The following is a 22,552-nucleotide window of genomic DNA, read 5'->3' as shown; positions in this document are numbered from 1 at the left end:
ACCGCTTGTATCGCACACGATATCACACAAAAGTAAACACTGATTGTATCGCACATGATATCACACACAAGTAAATACTGATTGTGTCGCACATGATATCACACGCAAGTAAACACTCTGCAGCACCGCTTGTATCGCACATGATATCACACACAAGTAAACACTGATTGTATTGCACATGATATCACACACAAGTAAACACTGATTGTATCGCACATGATATCACACACAAGTAAACACTGATTGTATCGCACATGATATCACACACAAGTAAACACTCTGCAGGACCGCTTGTATCACACATGATATCACACGCAAGTAAACACTCTGCAGGACCGCTTGTATCACACATGATATCACACGCAAGTAAACACTCTGCAGGATCGTTTGTATCACACATGATATCACACACAAGTAAACACCGATTGTATTGCACATGATATCACACGCAAGTAAACACTCTGCAGGACCGCTTGTATCGCACACGATATCACACAAAAGTAAACACTGATTGTATCGCACATGATATCACATGTAAGTAAACACTCTGCAGGACCGCTTGTATCGCAGATGATATCTCACATTCTACATGCAAGTGGATATGAAATATAAAAAGACCACTGACAGAAAGTTGTATGTTTGTGTTGCAAAGAAATAAAAAGGAGAGTTTGATCTATGAAGGAGCAGAAAATGTCAGAGAAAAGAAGTTTTTTTTATTGAGAATTGTTTGAAAGGAGAGAGCAAGGAGATGATTGTTGTCATGTTTCGGGTGTCAGGGCAAACAATGAGGATAAAAAATGTACAAGATTGTGTTTTCTCAGCAATAAATGCAGAACATGAAATGACTTGCAGTAAAACACTGAAGTATTTCCTGTTGTGTACACGAATGCTTGAAGTAGTACTTCAACATCGCAGTACTTCTTCTTTCCAACTGTCCAAGTCCTGTCATCTTCCAGGAGAAAAGGCAAGCAAACAATAAAAAAATCACTTTTTCCCACCAGTTAATATCAACAATCTTTTTCATTCTGCAAAGCAAACTAAGAAGCGAGCGTGTCGCCGCGTAGCCGCTCACGAGCAGGGAGAAACGGTCTTCTTACGCCAGCAAACATTTGGAAATAATGCAGGACTTGGGGGGGGGGAATATTTGTAAAAAAAAAAAAAAAAAAATTGCAGCCAATTCAAATTTAAAAAAAAAATATGTCAAAATACTCAGTTTGTACAAAAAAATCACCAGCAAATAGAATGGATCTGAAGGTAAAAACAAATATTTTAAACAAAAACAATTCATTTGTACACAGAAAAAAAAAAAGATTCAAACAAGATTTGTAACCACAAATGGAATAACATTTAAAAAAATATGGGATTCGTACAAAACATGTGTAATAATAATAATAATACCAAACTTAAAAGTACATTTTAAATAAAAATACTGAAATTGGAAATAAAACAAAAAACAAAATAATAAATGTCAAATAATTTTATTCCAAACCAAAATACTTGTTTGTTTTTTTCAAATTTTAATTCAAGTCTTAGTGGCCACATGCGTGGACAGCACCTTTTAGCTCTTATTTCCAAAATGGTGTACACTACTAAATTGGGGTCTTATGGCCACGTATGTGGACACTTATACTGCCATCTGGTGGTTTCAGAAGAGTATAACATACAATGCAAGTTGGAAAAAAAAAAAAGTGTAAAAATAAGAATTAACGTCACTAAACATGAAGTACACGTCTGTGTACTTATGGACTAAGTACATCATATCAAAAGATGATTCTTAGTTTGTATCCAATAAGCCCAAATAGGAAAGAGAAATAAACTTTAGTTATCTTTTTTTTTTTTACAAATTATTTTTATTGTTCCAAATCCACTTCAACCTTGTGGGCGGGGCTTATGTCAAAGTCTATTTATTGGTCAGTCCTGATTACTGATGATTACCACCCTCTCTGTTTTTGTCCATTTTACATTTTAAATGCATTTTTGTTATTTACAATTAGTTTGTTTGCGTAAAAAGACACATTTCTCCCCGCGGTCATGTGACTTGTAAAAAAACGTCTCGTCACGCCTTCAAATCTTTTTCTTTTTTTTTTTTGCATAAGCAAGTGAAGAAAGTGTGGAAGTTTGACCTCCGATAAGTGAGAAAGAGGAGAAAGAAGTCAGGTTGTGAAATGGGAGCATCCAACTAAAGTCAAGTCACTATGTGGGAAACAAAAAGAGAAGCGATGACAAATAAAAATAAAAAAAAAGGGAGGAGGAAGAAGAGTCGCTGCAAAAGGTTGAAGTCCGAGTCAGCCGGCAGCTCCTTGAGCAAGGCTTTTTGTTCCGCAGTCGGCGTCGCTGCTGAGGGCTTTACCTGCAAACCCGCCAGCGCCAGCATGAGACTGAGAACCATGAGGTAGATCGGCGGCCCCGCGGACCACGAGAGGAACACGAGGTCAGCAAAGACAGGAAAGCTTCGTCTCGTTCCAAAAAGAGAAAAAACAAAAAGCAAAGACAAGGAGGGGGAAAAAAAAAAAGGAGTAAATTGCTCTCTGAGTTTGGTTTTTGTTGTGGTATTGCAGGTGGACTCCATTATTGCTCCCAGCACTCAGGAAAGATGGAGTTGGAAGATGTTGGTGGAGGAAGGCACCTTCTAATCATGGATCTTCACCCAGCCTGGACTCACAACTCACACCGACAGGAAGTAGAAACCCATAAAACCTGCATGGGGGGCGGGGGGGGGGGCCTCATGCATTAAAAATCACATCATACTGAGGGGGCGTGTCCTGGGGGATTTTGTTGGAGAATCCTTCTTGAAAAAAGAGAAAAGGATGAAGAGCACGTCGTTTCTTATCAAAATAAATCTATTTGTGTTGTTTTTGTGTGATTAGCCAACAGCTCCAGTGCATTCTCACTGTCCCCCTCTTCTCTTCTCTTCTCTTCTCTTCTTGCTTTCCCAACACTGTGCAAAACACTTGGTGTGTGGGCCAATCAGAGAGAGGCTGATGTCATCGCTCGCCGCCCGTCAGCCCGCCTGAAACGCAGCACGACATTCTTCTTTTCCAGGACTGTGATGGAAACACAATCACTTTCTAATGTTCCTGTTTGCATCTGAATCATGATTCTTATTCATCATCACTCTGAATCACTCTCAAATGTTCATGTTATCACCACTAAAACAGTGGACTTGCATCTAAATCATGATTCTAATTCATTTTGACTCTGAATCACTCTCAAATGTTCATGTTTTCACCACTAAAACAATGGACTTGCATCTAAATCATGATTCTAATTCATTTTGACTCTGAATCACTCTCAAATGTTCATGTTTTCACCACTAAAACAATGGGTTTGCATCTGAATCATGATTCTAATTCATTTTGACTCTGAATCACTCTCAAATGTTCATGTTTTCACCACTAAAACAGCGGACTTGCATCTAAATCATGATTCTAATTCATTTTGACTCTGAATCACTTTCAAATGTTCATGTTTTCACCACTAAAACAATGAGTTTGCGTCTGAATCATGATTCTAATTCATTATGACACTGAATCACGTTCTAATGTTCATGTTTTCATCACTAACATAATGGGTTTGCATCTAAATCATGATTCTTATTAATCATGACTCTGAATCACTTTCAAATGTTCCTTTTTGCACCACTAAAAGAATGGGTTTGCATCTAAATCATGATTCTTATTCATCATAAATCTGAATCACTCTCAAATGTTCATGTTTTCACCACTAAAAGAATGGGTTTGCATCTGAATCCTGATTCTTTTTATGACTCTGAATCCATTCAAAGGTTCCTTTATTCCCCACTAAAACAATGGACTTGCATCTGAATCATGATTCTTACTCAATATGACACTGAATCACTCTCTAATGTTCATGTTTTCATCACTAACATAATGGGTTTGCATCTGAATCATGATTCTTATTCATTATGACTCGGAATCACTTTCTAATGTTCATGTTTTTATCACTAACATAATGGGTTTGCATCTGAATCATGATTCTTATTCATCATGACTCTGAATCACTTTTAAATGTTCCTTTTTCCACCACTAAAACAATGAACTTGCATCTGAATCATGATTCTTATTCATCATAACTCTGAATCACTCTCAAATGTTCATGTTTTCACCACTAAAAGAATGGGTTTGCACCTGAATCATGATTCTTTTTATGACTCTGAATCCATTCAAATGTTCCTTTATTCACCAGCAAAACAATGGACTTGCATCTGAATCATGATTCTTACTCATTATGACACTGAATCACTTTCTAATGTTCATGTTTTCACCACTAACATAATGGGTTTGCATCTGAATCATGATTCTTATTGATTATGACTCTGAATCACTCTCAAATGTTCCGTAATCATTATTGTTATTCATTTTGACTCTGAATCATTTTGAAATGTTCCTTTTTTCACCACTAACATAATGGGTTTGCATCTGAATCATGATTCTTATTCATTGTGACTCGGAATCACTTTCTAGTGTTCATGTTTTTATCACTAACATAATGGGTTTGCATCTGAATCATGATTCTAATTCATTATGACTCGGAATCACTCTCAAGTGTTCATGTTTTCACCACTAAAACAATGGACTTGCACCTGGATCATGATTGTAATTCATTATGACACTGAATCACGTTCTAATGTTCATGTTTTCACCACTAACATAATGGACTTGCATCTGAATCATGATTCTTATTCATTATGACTCTGAATCACTCTCAAATGTTCATGTTTTCACCACTAAAACAGCGGACTTGCATCTAAATCATGATTCAAATTCATTTTGACTCTGAATCATTTTCAAATGTTCATGTTTTCACCACTAAAACAATGAGTTTGCATCTGAATCATGATTCTTATTCATTATGACACTGGATCATGTTCTAATGTTCATGTTTTCATCACTAACATAATGGGTTTGCATCTGAATCATGATTCTTATTCATCATGACTCTGAATCACTTTCAAATGTTCCTTTTTGCACCACTAAAAGAATGGGTTTGCATCTAAATCATGATTCTTATTCATCATAACTCTGAATCACTCTCAAATGTTCATGTTTTCACCACTAAAAGACTGGGTTTGCATCTGAATCATGATTCTTTTTATGACTCTGAATCCATTCAAATGTTCCTTTATTCACCAGTAAAACAATGGACTTGCATCTGAATCATGATTCTTACTCATTATGACACTGAATCACTTTCTAATGTTCATGTTTTCACCACTAACATAATGGGTTTGCATCTGAATCATGATTCTTATTCATTATGACTCGGAATCACTTTCTAATGTTATTGTTTTCACCGTTAAAATAATGGGTTTGCATCTGAATCATGATTCTTATTCATTATGACTCTGAATCACTTTCTAATGTTATTGTTTTCACCACTAACATAATGGGTTTGCATCTGAATCATGATTCTTATTCATTATGACTCGGAATCACTTTCTAATATTCACGTTTTTATCACTAACATGATGGGTTTGCATCTGAATCATGATTCTTATTCATCATGACTCTGAATCACTTTCAAATGTTCCTTTTTGCACCACTAAAAGAATGGGTTTGCATCTAAATCATGATTCTTATTCATCATAACTCTGAATCACTCTCAAATGTTCATGTTTTCACCACTAAAAGACTGGGTTTGCATCTGAATCATGATTCTTTTTATGACTCTGAATCCATTCAAATGTTCCTTTATTCACCAGTAAAACAATGGACTTGCATCTGAATCATGATTCTTACTCATTATGACACTGAATCACTTTCTAATGTTCATGTTTTCACCACTAACATAATGGGTTTGCATCTGAATCATGATTCTTATTCATTATGACTCGGAATCACTTTCTAATGTTATTGTTTTCACCGTTAAAATAATGGGTTTGCATCTGAATCATGATTCTTATTCATTATGACTCTGAATCACTTTCTAATGTTATTGTTTTCACCGTTAACATAATGGGTTTGCATCTGAATCATGATTCTTATTCATTATGACTCGGAATCACTTTCTAATATTCACGTTTTTATCACTAACATGATGGGTTTGCATCTGAATCATGATTCTTATTCATCATGACTCTGAATCACTCTCAAATGTTCATGTTTTCACCACTAAAACAATGGACTTGCACCTGAATCATGATTGGTTTTATGACTCTGAATCCATTCAAATGTTCATTTATTCACCACTAAAACAATGGGTTTGCATCTGAATCATGATTCTTATTCATTATGACTCGGAATCACTTTCTAATATTCACGTTTTTATCACTAACATGATGGGTTTGCATCTAAATCATGATTCTTATTAATTATGACTGAATCACTTTCAAATGTTCCTTTTTGCACCACTAAAACAATTGACTTGCACCTGAATCATGATTCTAATTCATTATGACACTGAATCACTCTCAAATGTTCTTGTTTTAACCACTAAAACAATGGACTTGCATCTGAATCATGACTCTTATTCATTATGACTCTGAATCACTTTTAAACGTCCAAGAATAGATTCAAAAGATGTGTTTGGGCTCATACTTTGTACGTAAATGTGTCAAGTGTCATATGTCCTACGTGACTGTAGATCATGTGACTGATAAGAATTGAAGAGTGTCCAACATTTCCCTGGTAATGTGATTATTATGTGGTGTACCTGTGGTTACTTGCTGAGCTGACTGTAAGGGGAGGAGTTGTTGGAAGAATCCACCTGCTGGGGCGTGTTGTTCTCCTGGAAACCAAAACATGTTGATTCATTCAACACGCTAGAGAAATGATGGTCAATTCTGGATTCAAAAGGTGAATCATTTCAAAGCTGCAACGGCACAAGTGAAATTGTTAGCAGCACAAACAAATGGGACAAGTTTGGGGAGATGTTGACATGGTCATGATTAATAACACGTTAATTACACGTCAATCACATAAAATATTTAATACTTCAAAAAAAGTGGAATGGCGCAAACAAAATGTTTTGCAGCACAGGTCTATTTGTTGATGAAGGTGAAAAAGGTGGTGAAGTAGAATGTGATGCTTGAAGAAGATGTGGAAGTGTTAATAAAGTCAACATACCACTGGTGCAGGCAGGGAAGTGTAGTGTGGCATGTAAGCACCTTGAACCCCCGCGTTGGCAGCGATGTACTGCAATTATAGCAACATCATCACATTATCTTTTCTCTGTACGCATACATGCATATACGTATACATATATATATAAATATATATATGTATATATACATATATACACATACATATATATATTAATTTTACATATATACACAGACACACACACATATATTAATATATATATACATATATACACACATGTATATGCATATACATACACATTTACATATATATACACACACATTATAAATACACATACACACAAATATATATATACTGTATACACATATATATGTATACATATACAGTATATAGACATATACCTGTATATGTACATATATATGTATACAAACATATATATATATATATTTATATATATATATATATATTTACATACATATACACATGCATATACATACATATATATATGTATATACATACATACGTGTGTATATGTACATACATATATACATACATACGTATATACCGTATTTCCTTGAATTGCCGCCGGGGCGCTAATTATTTCAAAACCTCTTCTCACTCCGGCATTTACCAAAGGCATGCGGTAAATTTAGGCCTGCGCTTATAAATTTGAGTGTGATGTTAGGATACCATCATGAAAAGCACATTTAATAAAGAAAACATTACTATGGTCTTACCTTTACTTATAAATGAAGTCCATGCGCAGCTCCTTCTGATCAAAAGCATCGATAACTTGTTTATAGAAGTCTTCCTTATCTTTCTTCAGTTTTAAAAGTCTCTCTGCCTCAATGGAAATCTTCCTTTATTACCTCCTGCTTCGATTGAAAGTCCAGTTTGGAAAACTGTTTTATTTTAGATATGTAATCCTCCATGTTAAAAGTGCAAGCGAGAGGAAAACATAAACTATTGCTGCTCACTCTTGCTGCTTGTTGTCACTTCTTCTGCAGCCGAGTAGTCGCAAGAAGGATCACTAGTGCCCTCCACCACCAGGAGGCGGGAGTCATTTAATGACTCATATTTGATACACGCAGCTATGGTATATTAATAAAACATAGCTGCTTACTGTTCTTTTTAGCATATTCAATAGCTTGGACCTTAAATCCTACTGAATAGCTCTTAATCTTCTTCCCTTTATGCGATTTCAAATGATTGAAATCAGCCTCCTCCATTTTGAAAATGATGACAGGTAAAATGTCACTCGTGACGTGACGAGTTTGACCCGGCAGAAATTCTAGGCATATGCTAATTATTTTGCAAAATGAGTTTGACCCGCACTGCGATGAGGTGGCGACTTGTCCAGGGTGTACCCCGCCTTCCGCCGGATTGTAGCTGAGATATGCGCCAGCGGCCCCCGCGACCCCAAAAGGGAATAAGCGGTTGAAAATGGATGGATGGATGGAGTTTGACCCGGCAGTAATTCTAGGCAGACGCATACTATATATCCGGCGGCAATTCAAGGAAATACGGTGTATATATATATATATATATATATATAGAATAGGACTCTCAAAGTAAACAGGACAACAAAACAATCAACTGAAATCACAGTTATGGCCACCCTTAATGGGTCTTTTGTAACTGTGAATATTTATGAATATTAATGTAAAATTGTCTAATAATATCATCACACTGTGAATGTTGTCTGTCTATCTGTGTTGGCCCTGTGATGAGATGGCGACTTGTCCAGGGTGTACCCCGCCTTCCGCCCGATTGTAGCTAAGATAGGCGCCAGCGCCCCCCGCGACCCCAAAAGGGAATAAGCGGTAGAAAATGGATGGATGGGCATTGGATAATCACATTGTTTAACGTACAAATTGATTATTGATGTGAATCCTACAACAACTCACCATCCTTTTCAATTCCTGGGGTGATGATTGGATTCAGAATTGATTACTGACTCAACACAATGTTTGATTCAAACAAATACTTGTGGTATAAAATTTGGTATAAAAATGATAAAACGACCTTTTAAAAACAGGTTACAGGTTATAAAATCTCCTCATGGCTGCTGACGTATGACGTATGCGTTTAAGTAGAGAAAGCCGGAGATGGCCTGAAAAAATGTCTTGAAAATAGAAAATACTCAAATGAATTAATTATGAATCAAATGTGAATTGGAATAAATGACAACAGCAATTGAGATGTGAAACCAGATTATTCAGCAGCCCTAAAATTGGTTATGGATTTAAAAGTAATTGGAGCCTTAAATATGTCGATAATTCATTATTATTTTTTCAGCAATGACTGTAAAATACCCCCCACTAACATTCTTGGTGATCCAAAAGGGATTTTAGTGTTAAAAATAAGTCATACTTTTTTTTTTTTACTTTTAACGCTCAAGCCCCCCTTGACACTCTGACATATTTTCAGCTTTTTTGTGCTGACTTCCATTAAATAGAGGGACTTTTTTCATGTTTCTTAACCGGGTGTTGATTCAAGGCCGGTGGGCCTTCTGGAAGCGACACCCTCCTCTGTAGATCCACTTCAGATCTATCAGTCTTTTTTATTATTTTTTTATCCATCTTTTTGTTTTATGCTTTTGTTGTTAAAGAGCACTCTTTTCACATAGCAAACATACAACATATGCAATGTTTTCTCCAGAAAGTACTTCAAAGTGTAATATTTGATGTGAAGTCATTGGAGCCTTAAATAGGTCAAATATTCATAACAAAATTGATTTTGATTCATTATTATTTCTTGAGCAATGACAGTTTAAAAGAAAATAAACATCCTGCATGGCAGATTTGTGTTATTTGAGTCAACATTGCAACTTTTTCTCGTTAAATTTCACCTGTTTGCTCTTTTACTACACTTATTAATTTAAATCCCACTAAAATTATTTCTGGTCCAAAAGGCCTGATAGTAAAAAAAAAAAAGTATGACTTATTTTTAACACTTTCAACGCTGAAGTCTCAAATCAAGATCAACTTCAGATCTATCGGTCGATGAAACATTTTTATTATCTTTTTTTAATCCTTTTTTTATTAAACAAAGCTTTTTTTTCATATGTCAAACACAAAATATACATTTTCTACAGAGAGTATTTCAAAGTCTAATATTTGATGTGAAGTAATTATAGCCTTAAATGTGTCAATAATTCATGACAACATTGATTTTGATTCATCATTATTTCTTGAACAATCGTTTTAAAAATATATATACTAAAATTCAGAGAGATCCAAAAGCCCACCTCTACTAATACAAGTGTTTAAAAATAATTCATACATGCATTTATTTGTTTACTTTCAACGCTTAAATCTCTCAATCAACTTCAGAACTATTGCCAATTATTAGTTTTTATTACTATTACTTCTGTTTGGTTTTTGTATGCCCTTTTTGTCAGAGAAAAAAAAGTGTTTTTTTTTACAAAGTAAACACACAAAATATGCAATATTTTCCCATAAAAATAATTCAAAATGTAATATTTGATGTTACGTAATTACGGCTTTAAATATGTCAATAATTCATGACAACATTGATTTCAATTTGTTATTTCTTTTTAAAAAATATACAAAAATTCTGAGCAATGTAAAAGCCCATCACTACTAAAAATAGTCTTAAAAATAATTAATATATATATATATTTTTTTACTTTTAATGCCTAAATCTCTCCATCAACCTCAAAACTACTGTCAATTATAAGTTTTTATTACTATTATTTTTCTTGGTTTTATTTTATGCCCTTTTTGTCAGAGAACAAAGCACAAAATATGCAACATTTTCCCATAAAAATAATTCAAAATGTAATATTTGATGTCACGTAATTACAGCTTTAAATAGGTCAACAATTCATAAAAACATTGATTTCAATTTGTTTTTTTTGTTTTTTTAAATATACAAAAATTCTGAGCATTGTAAAAGCCCATCACCACTAAAAAAAGTCTTAAAAATAATGCATATATATATATATTTTTTTAACTTTCAATGCTTAAATCTGCCCATCAACTTCAGAACTACTGTCAATTATAAGTTTTTATTACTATTATTTTTCTTGGTTTTATTTTATGCCCTTTTTGTCAGAGAACAAAGCACAAAATATATATTTTTTTCCCATAAAAATATTTCAAAGTGTAATATTTGATGTGAAGTCATTGGAGCCTTAAATGTGTCAATAATTCATAACAACATTGATTTTGATTCATAATTTTTTCTTGAACAATCAGTTAAAAATATACATCTACTAAAATTCTGAGAGATCTAAGAGGCCATCTCCACTAATACAAGTGTTACAAATAATTCATACATTAATTTTTTTTTTAACTTTCAACGGTTAAATCTTTCAATCAACTTCAGAACTATCGCCAATTATTTGTTTTTATTACTATTACTTCTGTTTGTTTTTTGTATCCCTTTTTGTCAGAGAAAAAATGTTTTTTTTTTACAAAGTAAACACACAAAATATGCAATATTTCCCCATAAAAATAATTAAAAATGTAATATTTGATGTCATGTAATTACAGCCTTAAATAGGTCAATAATTCATAACCACATTGATTTCAATTTGTTATTTATTTGAAAAAAATATACAAAAATTCTGAGCAATGTAAAACCCCATCACCATTAAAAAAAGTCTTAAAAATAATTAATATAATTTTTTTTTTATTACTTTCAACGCTTAAATCTCTCCATCAACTTCAGAACTACCGTCAATTATAAGTTTTTATTACTATTATTTTCATTGGTTTTATTTTATGCCCTTTTCGTCAGAGAACAAAACACAAAATATGCAAGATTTTCCCATAAAAATATTTGAAAGTGTAAAATTTGATGTGAAGTCATTGGAGCCTTGAATAGGTCAATAATTCATAACAACATTGATTTTGATTCATTATTATTTCTTGAGCAATCAGTTAAAAATATACATCTACTAAAATTCGGAGAGATCTAAAAGGCCATCTCCACTAATACAAGTGTTAAAAATAATTCATACATAAAATTTTTTTTAACTTTCAACGCTTAAATCTTTCAATCAACTTCAGAACTATTGCCAATTAATTGTTTTTATTACTATTACTTCTGTTTGTTTTTTTGTACGCCCTTTTTGTCAGAGAAAAAAAGTGTTTTTTTACAAAGTAAACACAAAATATGCAATACTTTCCCATAAAAATTATTCAAAATGTAATATTTGATGTTACATAATTACAGCTTTAAATAGGTCAATAATTCATGACAACATTGATGTCAATTTGTTATCATTTATTTGAAAAAATTTAACAAAAATTCTGAGCAATGTAAAAGCCCATCACCACTAAAAAACTTCTAAAAAATAATTAATATATCTATATTTTTTTTAACTTTCAATGCTTAAATCTCTCCATCAACTCCAGAACTACTGTCAATTATAAGTTTTTATTACTATTATTGTTCTTGGTTTTATTTTATGCCATTTTGTCAGAGAAAAAAGCACAAAATATGCAATATTTTCCTATAAAAATATTTGAAAGTGTAATATTTGATGTGAAGTCATTGGAGCCTTAAATGTGTCAATAATTCATAACAACATTGATTTTGATTCGTTATTATTTCTTGAACAATCAGTTAAAAATATACATCTACTAAAATTCTGAGAGATCTAAAAGGCCATCCCCTCTAATACAATTGTTAAAAATAATTCATACATTAATTTTTTTTTTTAACTTTCAACGCTTAAATCTTTCAATCAACTTCAGAACTATTGCCAATTATTAGTTTTTATTACTATTACTTCTGTTTGTTTTTTGTACGCCCTTTTTGTGAGAGGAAAAAAAGTGTTTTTTTTTACAAAGTAAACACACAAAATATGCAATATTTTCCCATAAAAATAATTCAAAATGTAATATTTGATGTTACGTAATTACAGCTTTAAACAGGTCAATAATTCATGACAATATTGATTTCAATTTGTTATTTCTTTTAAAAAAATATACAAAAATTCTGAGCAATGTAAAAGCCCATCACTACTAAAAATAGTCTTAAAAATAATTCATATATATATATTTTTTTACTTTTAATGCCTAAATCTCTCCATCAACCTCAAAACTACCGTCAATTATAACTTTTTATTACTATTATTTTTCTTGGTTTTATTTTATGCCCTTTTTGTCAGAGAACAAAGCACAAAATATGCAATATTTTCCCATAAAAGTATTTGAAAGTGTAATATTTGATGTGAAGTCATTGGAGCCTTAAATGTGTCAATAATTCATAACAACATTGATTTTGATTCATTATCATTTCTTGAACAATCAGTTAAAAATATACATCTACTAAAATTCTGAGAGATCTAAAAGGCCATCTCCACTAATACAAGTGTTAAAAATAATTCATACATTAATTTTTTTTTAACTTTCAACGCTTAAATCTTTCAATCAACTTCAGAACTATTGCCAATTATTAGTTTTTATTACTATTACTTCTGTTTGTTTTTTGTACGCCCTTTTTGTCAGAGAAAAAATGTTTTTTTTTTACAAAGTAAACACACAAAATATGCAATATTTCCCCATAAAAATAATTAAAAATGTAATATTTGATGTCACGTAATTACAGCCTTAAATAGGTCAAAAATTCATAACTACATTGATTTCAATTTGTTATTTATTAGAAAAAAATATACAAAAATTCTGAGCAATGTAAAAGCCCATCACCATTAAAAAAAGTCTTAAAAATAATTAATATAATTTTTTTTTTATTACTTTCAACGCTTAAATCTCTCCATCAACTTCAGAACTACCGTCAATTATAAGTTTTTATTACTATTATTTTCATTGGTTTTATTTTATGCCCTTTTCGTCAGAGAACAAAACACAAAATATGCAAGATTTTCCCATAAAAATATTTGAAAGTGTAAAATTTGATGTGAAGTCATTGGAGCCTTGAATAGGTCAATAATTCATAACAACATTGATTTTGATTCATTATTATTTCTTGAACAATCAGTTAAAAATATACATCTACTAAAATTCGGAGAGATCTAAAAGGCCATCTCCACTAATACAAGTGTTAAAAATAATTCATACATTAATTTTTTTTTAACTTTCAACGCTTAAATCTTTCAATCAACTTCAGAACTATTGACAATTATTTGTTTTTATTACTATTACTTCTGTTTGTTTTTTGTATGCTCTTTTTATCAGAGAAAAAAAATGTTTTTTTTTACAAAGTAAACACACAAAATATGCAATATTTCCCCATAAAAATAATTAAAAATGTAATCTTTGATGTCACGTAATTACAGCCTTAAATAGGTCAATAATTCATAACCACATCGATTTCAATTTTTTATTTATTTTTAAAAAATATACCAAAATTCTGAGCAATGTAAAAGCCCATCACCATTAAAAAAAGGCTTAAAAATAATTAATATAATTTTTTTTTATTACTTTCAACGCTTAAATCTCTCCATCAACTTCAGAACTACCGTCAATTATAAGTTTTTATTACTATTATTTTCATTGGTTTTATTTTATGCCCTTTTCGTCAGAGAACAAAACACAAAATATGCAAGATTTTCCCATAAAAATATTTGAAAGTGTAAAATTTGATGTGAAGTCATTGGAGCCTTGAATAGGTCAATAATTCATAACAACATTGATTTTGATTCATTATTATTTCTTGAACAATCAGTTAAAAATATACATCTACTAAAATTCGGAGCGATCTAAAAGGCCATCTCCACTAATACAAGTGTTAAAAATAATTCATACATTAATTTTTTTTTTACTTTCAACGCTTAAATCTTTCAATCAACTTCAGAACTATTGCCAATTAATTGTTTTTATTACTATTACTTCTGTTTGTTTTTTGTATGCCCTTTTTGTCAGAGAAAAAAAATATTTTTTTTTTACAAAGTAAACACACAAAATATGAAATATTTTCCCATAAAAATAATTCAAAATGTAATATTTGATGTCATGTATTTTTTTTTAACTTTCAACGCTTAAATATCTATATCAACTTCAGAACTACTGTCAATTATAAGTTTTTATTACTATTATTTTTATTGGTTTTATTTTATGCCCTTTTTGTCAGAGAAAAAAGCACAACATATGCAATATTTTCCCATAAAAATATTTGAAAGTGTAATATTTGATGTGAAGTCATTGGAGCCTTGAATATGTCAATAATTCATAACAACATTGATTTTGATTCATTATTATTTCTTGAACAATGACAGTTTAAGTGAAAATAAACATCCTGCATGGCAGCTTTGTGTTACTAGAGTCAACATTGCAACTTTTTCTCATTAAATTTCACCTGTCCACTCTTTTATTACACCTTTTTGATGTTTTTTTTAATCGTACTTTAGAATGTGCTGCGGGCCGTTGGAAAATTAACTGCAGGCCGCACTTTGGACAACTAAAAAAAAAGTCTAACTGTGATTAATAATGAGTTAACTGCAGACACAATCAATAATTGAATGGTAACAATGGAGGAGAATTGCACTCACCGCTCCAGTGTTTCCTAAGGACAGCTGACCCATCTGCTGAGTGATCATGGCTGTAGGGTGCAGTGGCATGGATGGATCCACAGAGGGCGACATTACCGGGGCCTGCAATAGAAAGCAGCCCTTTTACTGGAGATCACGTGGTGGAGTTGCTCCAATAGAATCCACTTGACACAAGACAACTATGACACGGGACATTGGATACACAGATGATGCACGGCTGGGCTACTTGCATCACATGCAGTACAACACAAAGTAGTTAGATGTGAAGTGAATTATATTTCTATAGCGCTTTTCTCTAGTGACTCAAAGCGCTTTACATAGTGTGTGTGGGGCCTTTAGGGAGTGGAGTGTGTCCCAACAATAACATGCGGGGGAGGGGCAGACACTTGTTCCAAAGCAAAGCATCTGTTGGAAGAGTCAAAGAGTCACAAGACGCTTGCTGCTTCAGGCATTTCCTGCTCCATCCAGATAGAAGGAGACCCCCCCCCCCCCCCCCCCCCCCACACACACACACACTTACAACGTGCACGTACACGTTGTGTTTCCATTGATCGGGACACCATCCTGCTCTATTTGGGGGAAGTTTAACTGTGTCATCGGAGCAGACAGAGGTCAAGTAATGACTTAGTGTGTTAGGACTGTGGTGGAGGGACACACCCACTTCCTGCACGCACGCACGCACGCACACACACACACACACACACACACACACACACACACACACACACACACACACACACACATTCTTGTATTTCGCACCTTCTTGAGACCTGAGGAAAATGGCTACCTCTTTAGTACCCCCCTTTCTAGTTATATAAAGATTTGTATTTACATACTATGCAAATATAAAAAAAGGTAAGCTTTCAGTTACGTTTGTGTAACTGGTTTTTAATCTTCATTATTTACTCCAAGTAATTACAGATTGTCTCTATATACATATTTATCTATTTATTTTTTTATTAATTTTGGCCAAAGGGGCGCATTTCAATTTCTTACACACACTTGTTATTACATATGTTGACCAGAGGGGGAGCACTTCACATTTTTACACACACTTGTTATTTCATATATTGACCAGAGGGGGAGCACTTCACATTTCACATTTTTACACACACTTGTTATTTCGTATATTGACCAGAAAGGGAGCACTTCACATTTTTACACACACTTGTTATTTCATATATTGACCAGAGGGGGAGCACTTCACATTTCACATTTTTACACACACTTGTTATTTCGTATATTGACCAGAAAGGGAGCACTATACATTTTTATACACACTTGATATTAAATATGTTGGCCAGAGGGGGAGCACTTCACATTTTTACACACACTTATTTCATATGTTGACCAGAGGGGGAGCACTTCACATTTTTACACACCACTTGTTATTTCATATGTTGACTAGAGAGTGGGAGCACGTCACATTTTTACACACACTTATTACATATGTTGGCCAGAACGGGAGCACTTCACATTTTTACACACACTTGTTATTTCATATGTTGGCCAGAGGGGAAGCAGTTCACATTTTTACACACCACTTGTTATTTCATATGTTGACTAGAGACTGGGAGCACGTCACATTTTTACACACACTTGATATTAAATATGTTGGCCAGAGGGGGAGCACTTCACATTTTTACACACCACTTGTTATTTCATATGTTGACTAGAGAGTGGGAGCACGTCACATTTTTACACACACGTATTACATATGTTGACCAGAAGGGGAGCACTACACATTTTTACACACACTTGATATTAAATATGTTGGCCAGAGGGGGAGCACTTCACATTTTTACACACACTTGTTATTTCATATATTGACCAGAGGGGGAGCACTTCAGATTTTTACACACACTTGTTATTTCATATGTTGACTAGAGAGTGGGAGCACGTCACATTTTTACACACACTTATTACATATGTTGACCAGAAGGGGAGCACTACACATTTTTACACACACTTGAAATTAAATATGTTGGCCAGTGGGGGAGCACTTCACATTTTTACACACACTTGTTATTTCATATGTTGGCCAGAGGGAAAGCACTTCACATTTTTACACACCACTTGTTATTTCATATGTTGACTAGAGAGTGGGAGCACGTCACATTTTTACACACACTTATTACACATGTTGACTAGAAGGGGAGCACTATATATTTTTACACACACTTGATATTACATATGTTGGCCAGAGGGGGAGCACTTCACATTTTTACACACACTAGTTATTTCATATGTTGGACAGAGGGGGAGCACTTCACCTTTTTACACGCACTTGTTATTTCATGTGTTGACCAAAGGGGGAGGCACTTTTAAAACAACACACAGTAAATTTGAAAAACCCCTCCTTTTTGGGAGCACCCTCATTTTGATAGATTTCACTAACCCAGCTGTAGAAGCTAACTGTTAACGGCCACTATAGTCTTAGTAGCGTAGTGCATTTGTTCATCCTATGAATAGGGAAGTCCTTCTTTAAATGCCATCTTGTTTTATCATACAAAAAATCCTGACTTTGGAGCAATGTTCACAGACTTTAGTACATGGCTCTCTATTAGATGGAATGGTTTTCCGTATTGGGACCATGATTTATGTCCTAACTTGTTCATATCTCCTCAGATGGAAGGTACTTTTCCTTGTTGATGTCTCAAGAAGGGTAGAAATACAAGTGTGAAGCATAAGTGCATGTTGCTTACCGGGTGCTGCATGATATATGGCTGATGTGCCACCCAAGAATGGCTCTGCACCTACACAAGGACAGACAGACCACAAGTGTTGTGCGTCAAACACATCAATTGCGTGAATGCTGAAAAAAGGAACAGATGTTAATCATCTCAAGCTACAGGCGTGTGAGACACCCTTTGAGGGAAAAAAAATGAGTAAACCAACAAAAAAAGAGGAACATTTCTCTCAGCATGAAGTGCTAACATGCAAGCCCTGGAAGAAAATGTTGAAAATCAGGACAACATTTATACACTTTATTTACTTTTACATTTTTTCTCATCTACTGACCTCTTTTGGCTGTTTTTTTGACAACAATATGATAGGTGTCGGATGACGTCCGCCATCTTGTGTGTCAAAACTAAGCAAAGCGTGTTGGCAAACAAGGGTTGTCTCGATACCAATACTTTGGTACCAGTACCAAAATGTATTTCGATACTTTTGGATACTTTTCTAAATAAAGGGGACCACAAAAAATGGCATTATTGTCTTTATTGTAACAAAAAATCTTAGGGTACATGAAACATGTTTATTCTTGCAATTTAGTCCTTCAATAAAATGTTGAACATACTAAACAACTTGTCTTTTAGTAGTAAGTAAACAAATAAAGACTCCTAATTAGTCTATGCAGTAACATATTGTGTCATTTATACACCTATTATTTTGTACACATTATGAGGGACAAACTGTAAAAATTGATTATTAATCCACTTGTTCATTTACTGTTAATATCTGCTTATTTTCTGTTTTAACATGTTCTATCTACACTTCTGTTCAAATGTAATAATCACTTATTCTTCTCTTCTTTGATACTTGACATTAGTTTTGGATGATACCACACATTTAGGTGTGGATCCGATACCAAGGATCATACACTGTATTTTGTTTGGATCCTATTGTTTTATATTGTAGTGGGTTTGCATAATTCACCCACAAAACATTTGTTATTGTTAGCGTTCCGGTCGAACGGGTTTTCATTGGACACATTTCCGGTGTTGTGTGTCGCCCTACCCACTCAACATTGTGGATATTATGAAAAACGTCCAAACCCCATGCAAAAATTCAAAGTTACAAAAATTTAATAGAGTGCACAATGTGAAAAGTTTAAAGCACAATTATCCTCGTTTGGCACATTTTAGCTGCTTGATATTTCTGACTGATTACAAACCTTTAAGAAGGTCGTCACGAATGTAAAGACGGTCGGAGTGCAATTTTTACATATTCTTAGTATCAGTGGTCAAGCCTTCTCTGCTGGCCTAACATAACCAGAAATCATCATCATAATTAAAGATAAAATAATACAGTATTTCCTTGAATTGCCGCCGGGTATATAGTATGCACCTGCCTAGAATTACTGCCGGGTCAACCTCCTTTCCCAAAATAATTATCGCATGCTTAGCATTACCGCCGGCTCAGGATTAACGCCGGGTCAAACTCGTTTCGCAAAATATTATTTTTATTAGCGCATGTCTAGAATTTCTGCCAGGTCAAACTCGTCACGTCACGACTGACACTTCACCTGTCATCATTTTCAAAATGGAGGAGGATGCTTTCAATCATTTGAAATCGCATAAAGGGAAGAAGATTAAGAGCTATTCAGTAGGATTTAAGGTCCAAGCTATTGAATATGCTAAAAAGAACAGTAACCAGCTACGTTTTAATAATATACCATAGCTGCGTGTGTCAAATATGAGTCATTAAATGACTCCCGCCTCCTGGTGGTAGAGGGCGCTAGTGATCCTTCTTGCGACTACTCGGCTGCAGAAGAAGTGACAACAAGCAGCAAGAGTGAGCAGCGATCGTTTATTTTTCCTCTCGCTTGAACTTTTAACATGGAGGATTACATATCTAAAATAAAACAGTTTTCTAAACTGGACTTTCCATCGAAGCAGGAGGTAATAAAGGAAGATCTCCATTGAGGCAGAGAGACTTTTAAAACTGAAGAAAGATAAGGAAGACTTCGATAAACAAGTTATCGATGCTTTTGATCAGAAGGAGCTGCCCAAGGACTTCATTTATAAGTCAAGGTAAGACCATAATAAAGTTTTTTTCAATTAAATGTGCTTTCCATGACGGTATCCTTACATCACACTCAAATTTATAAGCGCAGGCCTAAATTTACCGCATGCCTTTGGTAAGTGCCGGAGTGAGAAGAGGTTTTAAAATATTTAGCGCATGCTTGCCTTTACCGCATGCCTTTGGTAAACGCCGGAGTGAGAAGAGGTTTTAAATCATTTAGCGCCCCGGCGGCAATTCAAGGAAATACGGTAGTTTTATTTACTTTCCTTAAATATGTATAAGTGTTCATATTCTCTTCATGTCATATTATGCTCCTGCCAGTGCTGTTGTTTTTACTTGTATTTTTGTATCCAATCAGAATTCAGCTAGCTTATGTTGCCAGGCTATACCAAATCTTCCAGACGCCTTCAGAATCAACAATGCAGGCATCCGTGCACTGTACGTGAAAGGGCACATACAGTTGATAGACAGTTGTTAGTTTGCCAATCAGATCAGGAGTTGTTGTCAGTAAAGTCTTTTAGCTGGCCTCATGTTGAAGGTGACATTTACGCATCCAGTGATTGGATACTCATCGGGACCGTTAGTGGATGAATTTGAGAACACATACAGTTGATAGACAGATGTGATAGCCGATCAGATCGCAAGTGGTTGACAGTAACTGTTTTGTTACAACTAAATGTTGTAATCTCTTGTTGTTAAAGTGCATACTTGCCAACTTTGAGACCTCTGATTTCGGGAGGTGGGGGGATAGGGGTGGGGTGGGGGGCGTGGTTAAGAGGGGAGGGGTATATTTACAGCTACAATTCACCAAGTCAAGTGTTTCATATATATATATATATATATATATATATATACATATATATATATATATATATATAAATATATATATGTATATATATGTATAAATATATACATATGTATAAATATATATAAGAAATACTTGACTTTCAGTGAATTCTAGCTATATATATATATATATATATATATATATATATATATATATATATATATATATATATATATATAAAAGAAATACTTGAATTTCAGTGTTCATTTATTTACATCTATACACATACATATCACTCATCTACTCATTGTTGAGTTAAGGGTTGAATTGTCCATCCTTGTTCTATTCTCTGTCACTATTTTTCTAACCATATACATGTACAGTAGATAGCAGTATTGTCCTGTTTAAGAGTGTCACAACATTGCTGTTTACGGCAGACAAACTGCTTTACGGTAGACGAAAACGTGACTGCTGTTGTTGTGTGTTGTTACCATGCTGGGAGGACGTTAATGAAACTGACTAACAATAAACCCACATAAGAAACCAAGAACTCGTTCTCTATCATTCTACCGTTGTAACGTCATTGGGCAGGCACGCTGTTTGTATTGTGGGAAAGCGGACGTGAAAACAGGCTGTCCTCACTCAGGTCCGCATGGAGCTAGAGGGGGCGTGCCCTCCAGCTCTGCCTGAATTTCGGGAGAAAATTTGTCCCGGGAGGTTTTCGGGAGACGCGCTGAATTTCGGGAGTCTCCCGGAAAACCCCAGAGGGTTGGCAACTATGTTGAAGTGTGTCATGCTCGTCATTTAGTGAACATTGTTACATGTGTATTTGTCGCCATCATGTGGTCGGGGCAGTTAATATATCTTTGAGAAGTGTGTACTTTCAATCAAACTTTATTGAGCGCAAGTTGCATAAGCCAAGCAGAGAAATTTACAGTATAAGTTTTAATTGCTGATACCTTTTAATTGATTTTTAAATGCGCCAGAAAATAACCCATTTTGTATACTGTTAATGTGTTTCAATGCGTAGTGGTGTGTAAATGTGCTCCTGTATAGTATTTCTCCAGCAATGGTCATGTGGTGACATCAATGATGGTATTTTTGACAGGTAATCGTTGAAGAAAGACATTACTGAATGCCTAAGTGGGAAACGCACAGGCCGCCACTGCTTGATATCCAATTTGATTGTTGGTATTTGTTTATTTCAAGGACAATGTGCAGTTACATTAAGAAGATGGCTGCACCAGATTGAGCATCATGCTAACTTCCCTCTGTAGTCCTTTTATGGCGCATTTAACAACTACAATTAAAATTACACAAAATTGAAAATACACAACAATATTGAAATTACATAATTAAATGACTTATATATCCATCATAATAATATAACATGTACACATACATATACACATATGTGTGTATATATATATATATATAAATATATGCATAAATACAAAAATACATGCACAT

At 33.9% G+C, this 22,552-nt stretch overlaps 1 protein-coding gene across 1 annotated transcript in view; it reads right to left on the bottom strand.

Annotated features, from left to right (window-relative positions):
- Positions 1 to 693: 693 nt before the first annotated feature.
- rbms1a (RNA binding motif, single stranded interacting protein 1a) overlaps positions 694 to 22,552 on the bottom strand; it is a 59,941-nt gene continuing 38,082 nt past the window's right edge. Inside the window, exons 10-14 of the mRNA XM_061887704.1 lie at positions 18,252 to 18,302; positions 15,547 to 15,648; positions 7,086 to 7,154; positions 6,673 to 6,747; positions 694 to 3,010 (exon numbers count right to left, since the gene is read on the bottom strand). Coding sequence (XP_061743688.1) covers positions 6,679 to 6,747; positions 7,086 to 7,154; positions 15,547 to 15,648; positions 18,252 to 18,302 — 291 coding nt within the window. The 3' untranslated portion in view covers positions 694 to 3,010; positions 6,673 to 6,678. The remainder of the gene's footprint in view (positions 3,011 to 6,672; positions 6,748 to 7,085; positions 7,155 to 15,546; positions 15,649 to 18,251; positions 18,303 to 22,552) is intronic.

Source organism: Nerophis ophidion, linkage group LG25, assembly GCF_033978795.1.
Source record: "Nerophis ophidion isolate RoL-2023_Sa linkage group LG25, RoL_Noph_v1.0, whole genome shotgun sequence".
NCBI classification, from domain to species: Eukaryota; Metazoa; Chordata; class Actinopteri; order Syngnathiformes; family Syngnathidae; genus Nerophis; species Nerophis ophidion.
Note: the sequence above shows the minus strand (reverse complement) of the source record. Positions and strands in the feature narration are given on the sequence as shown.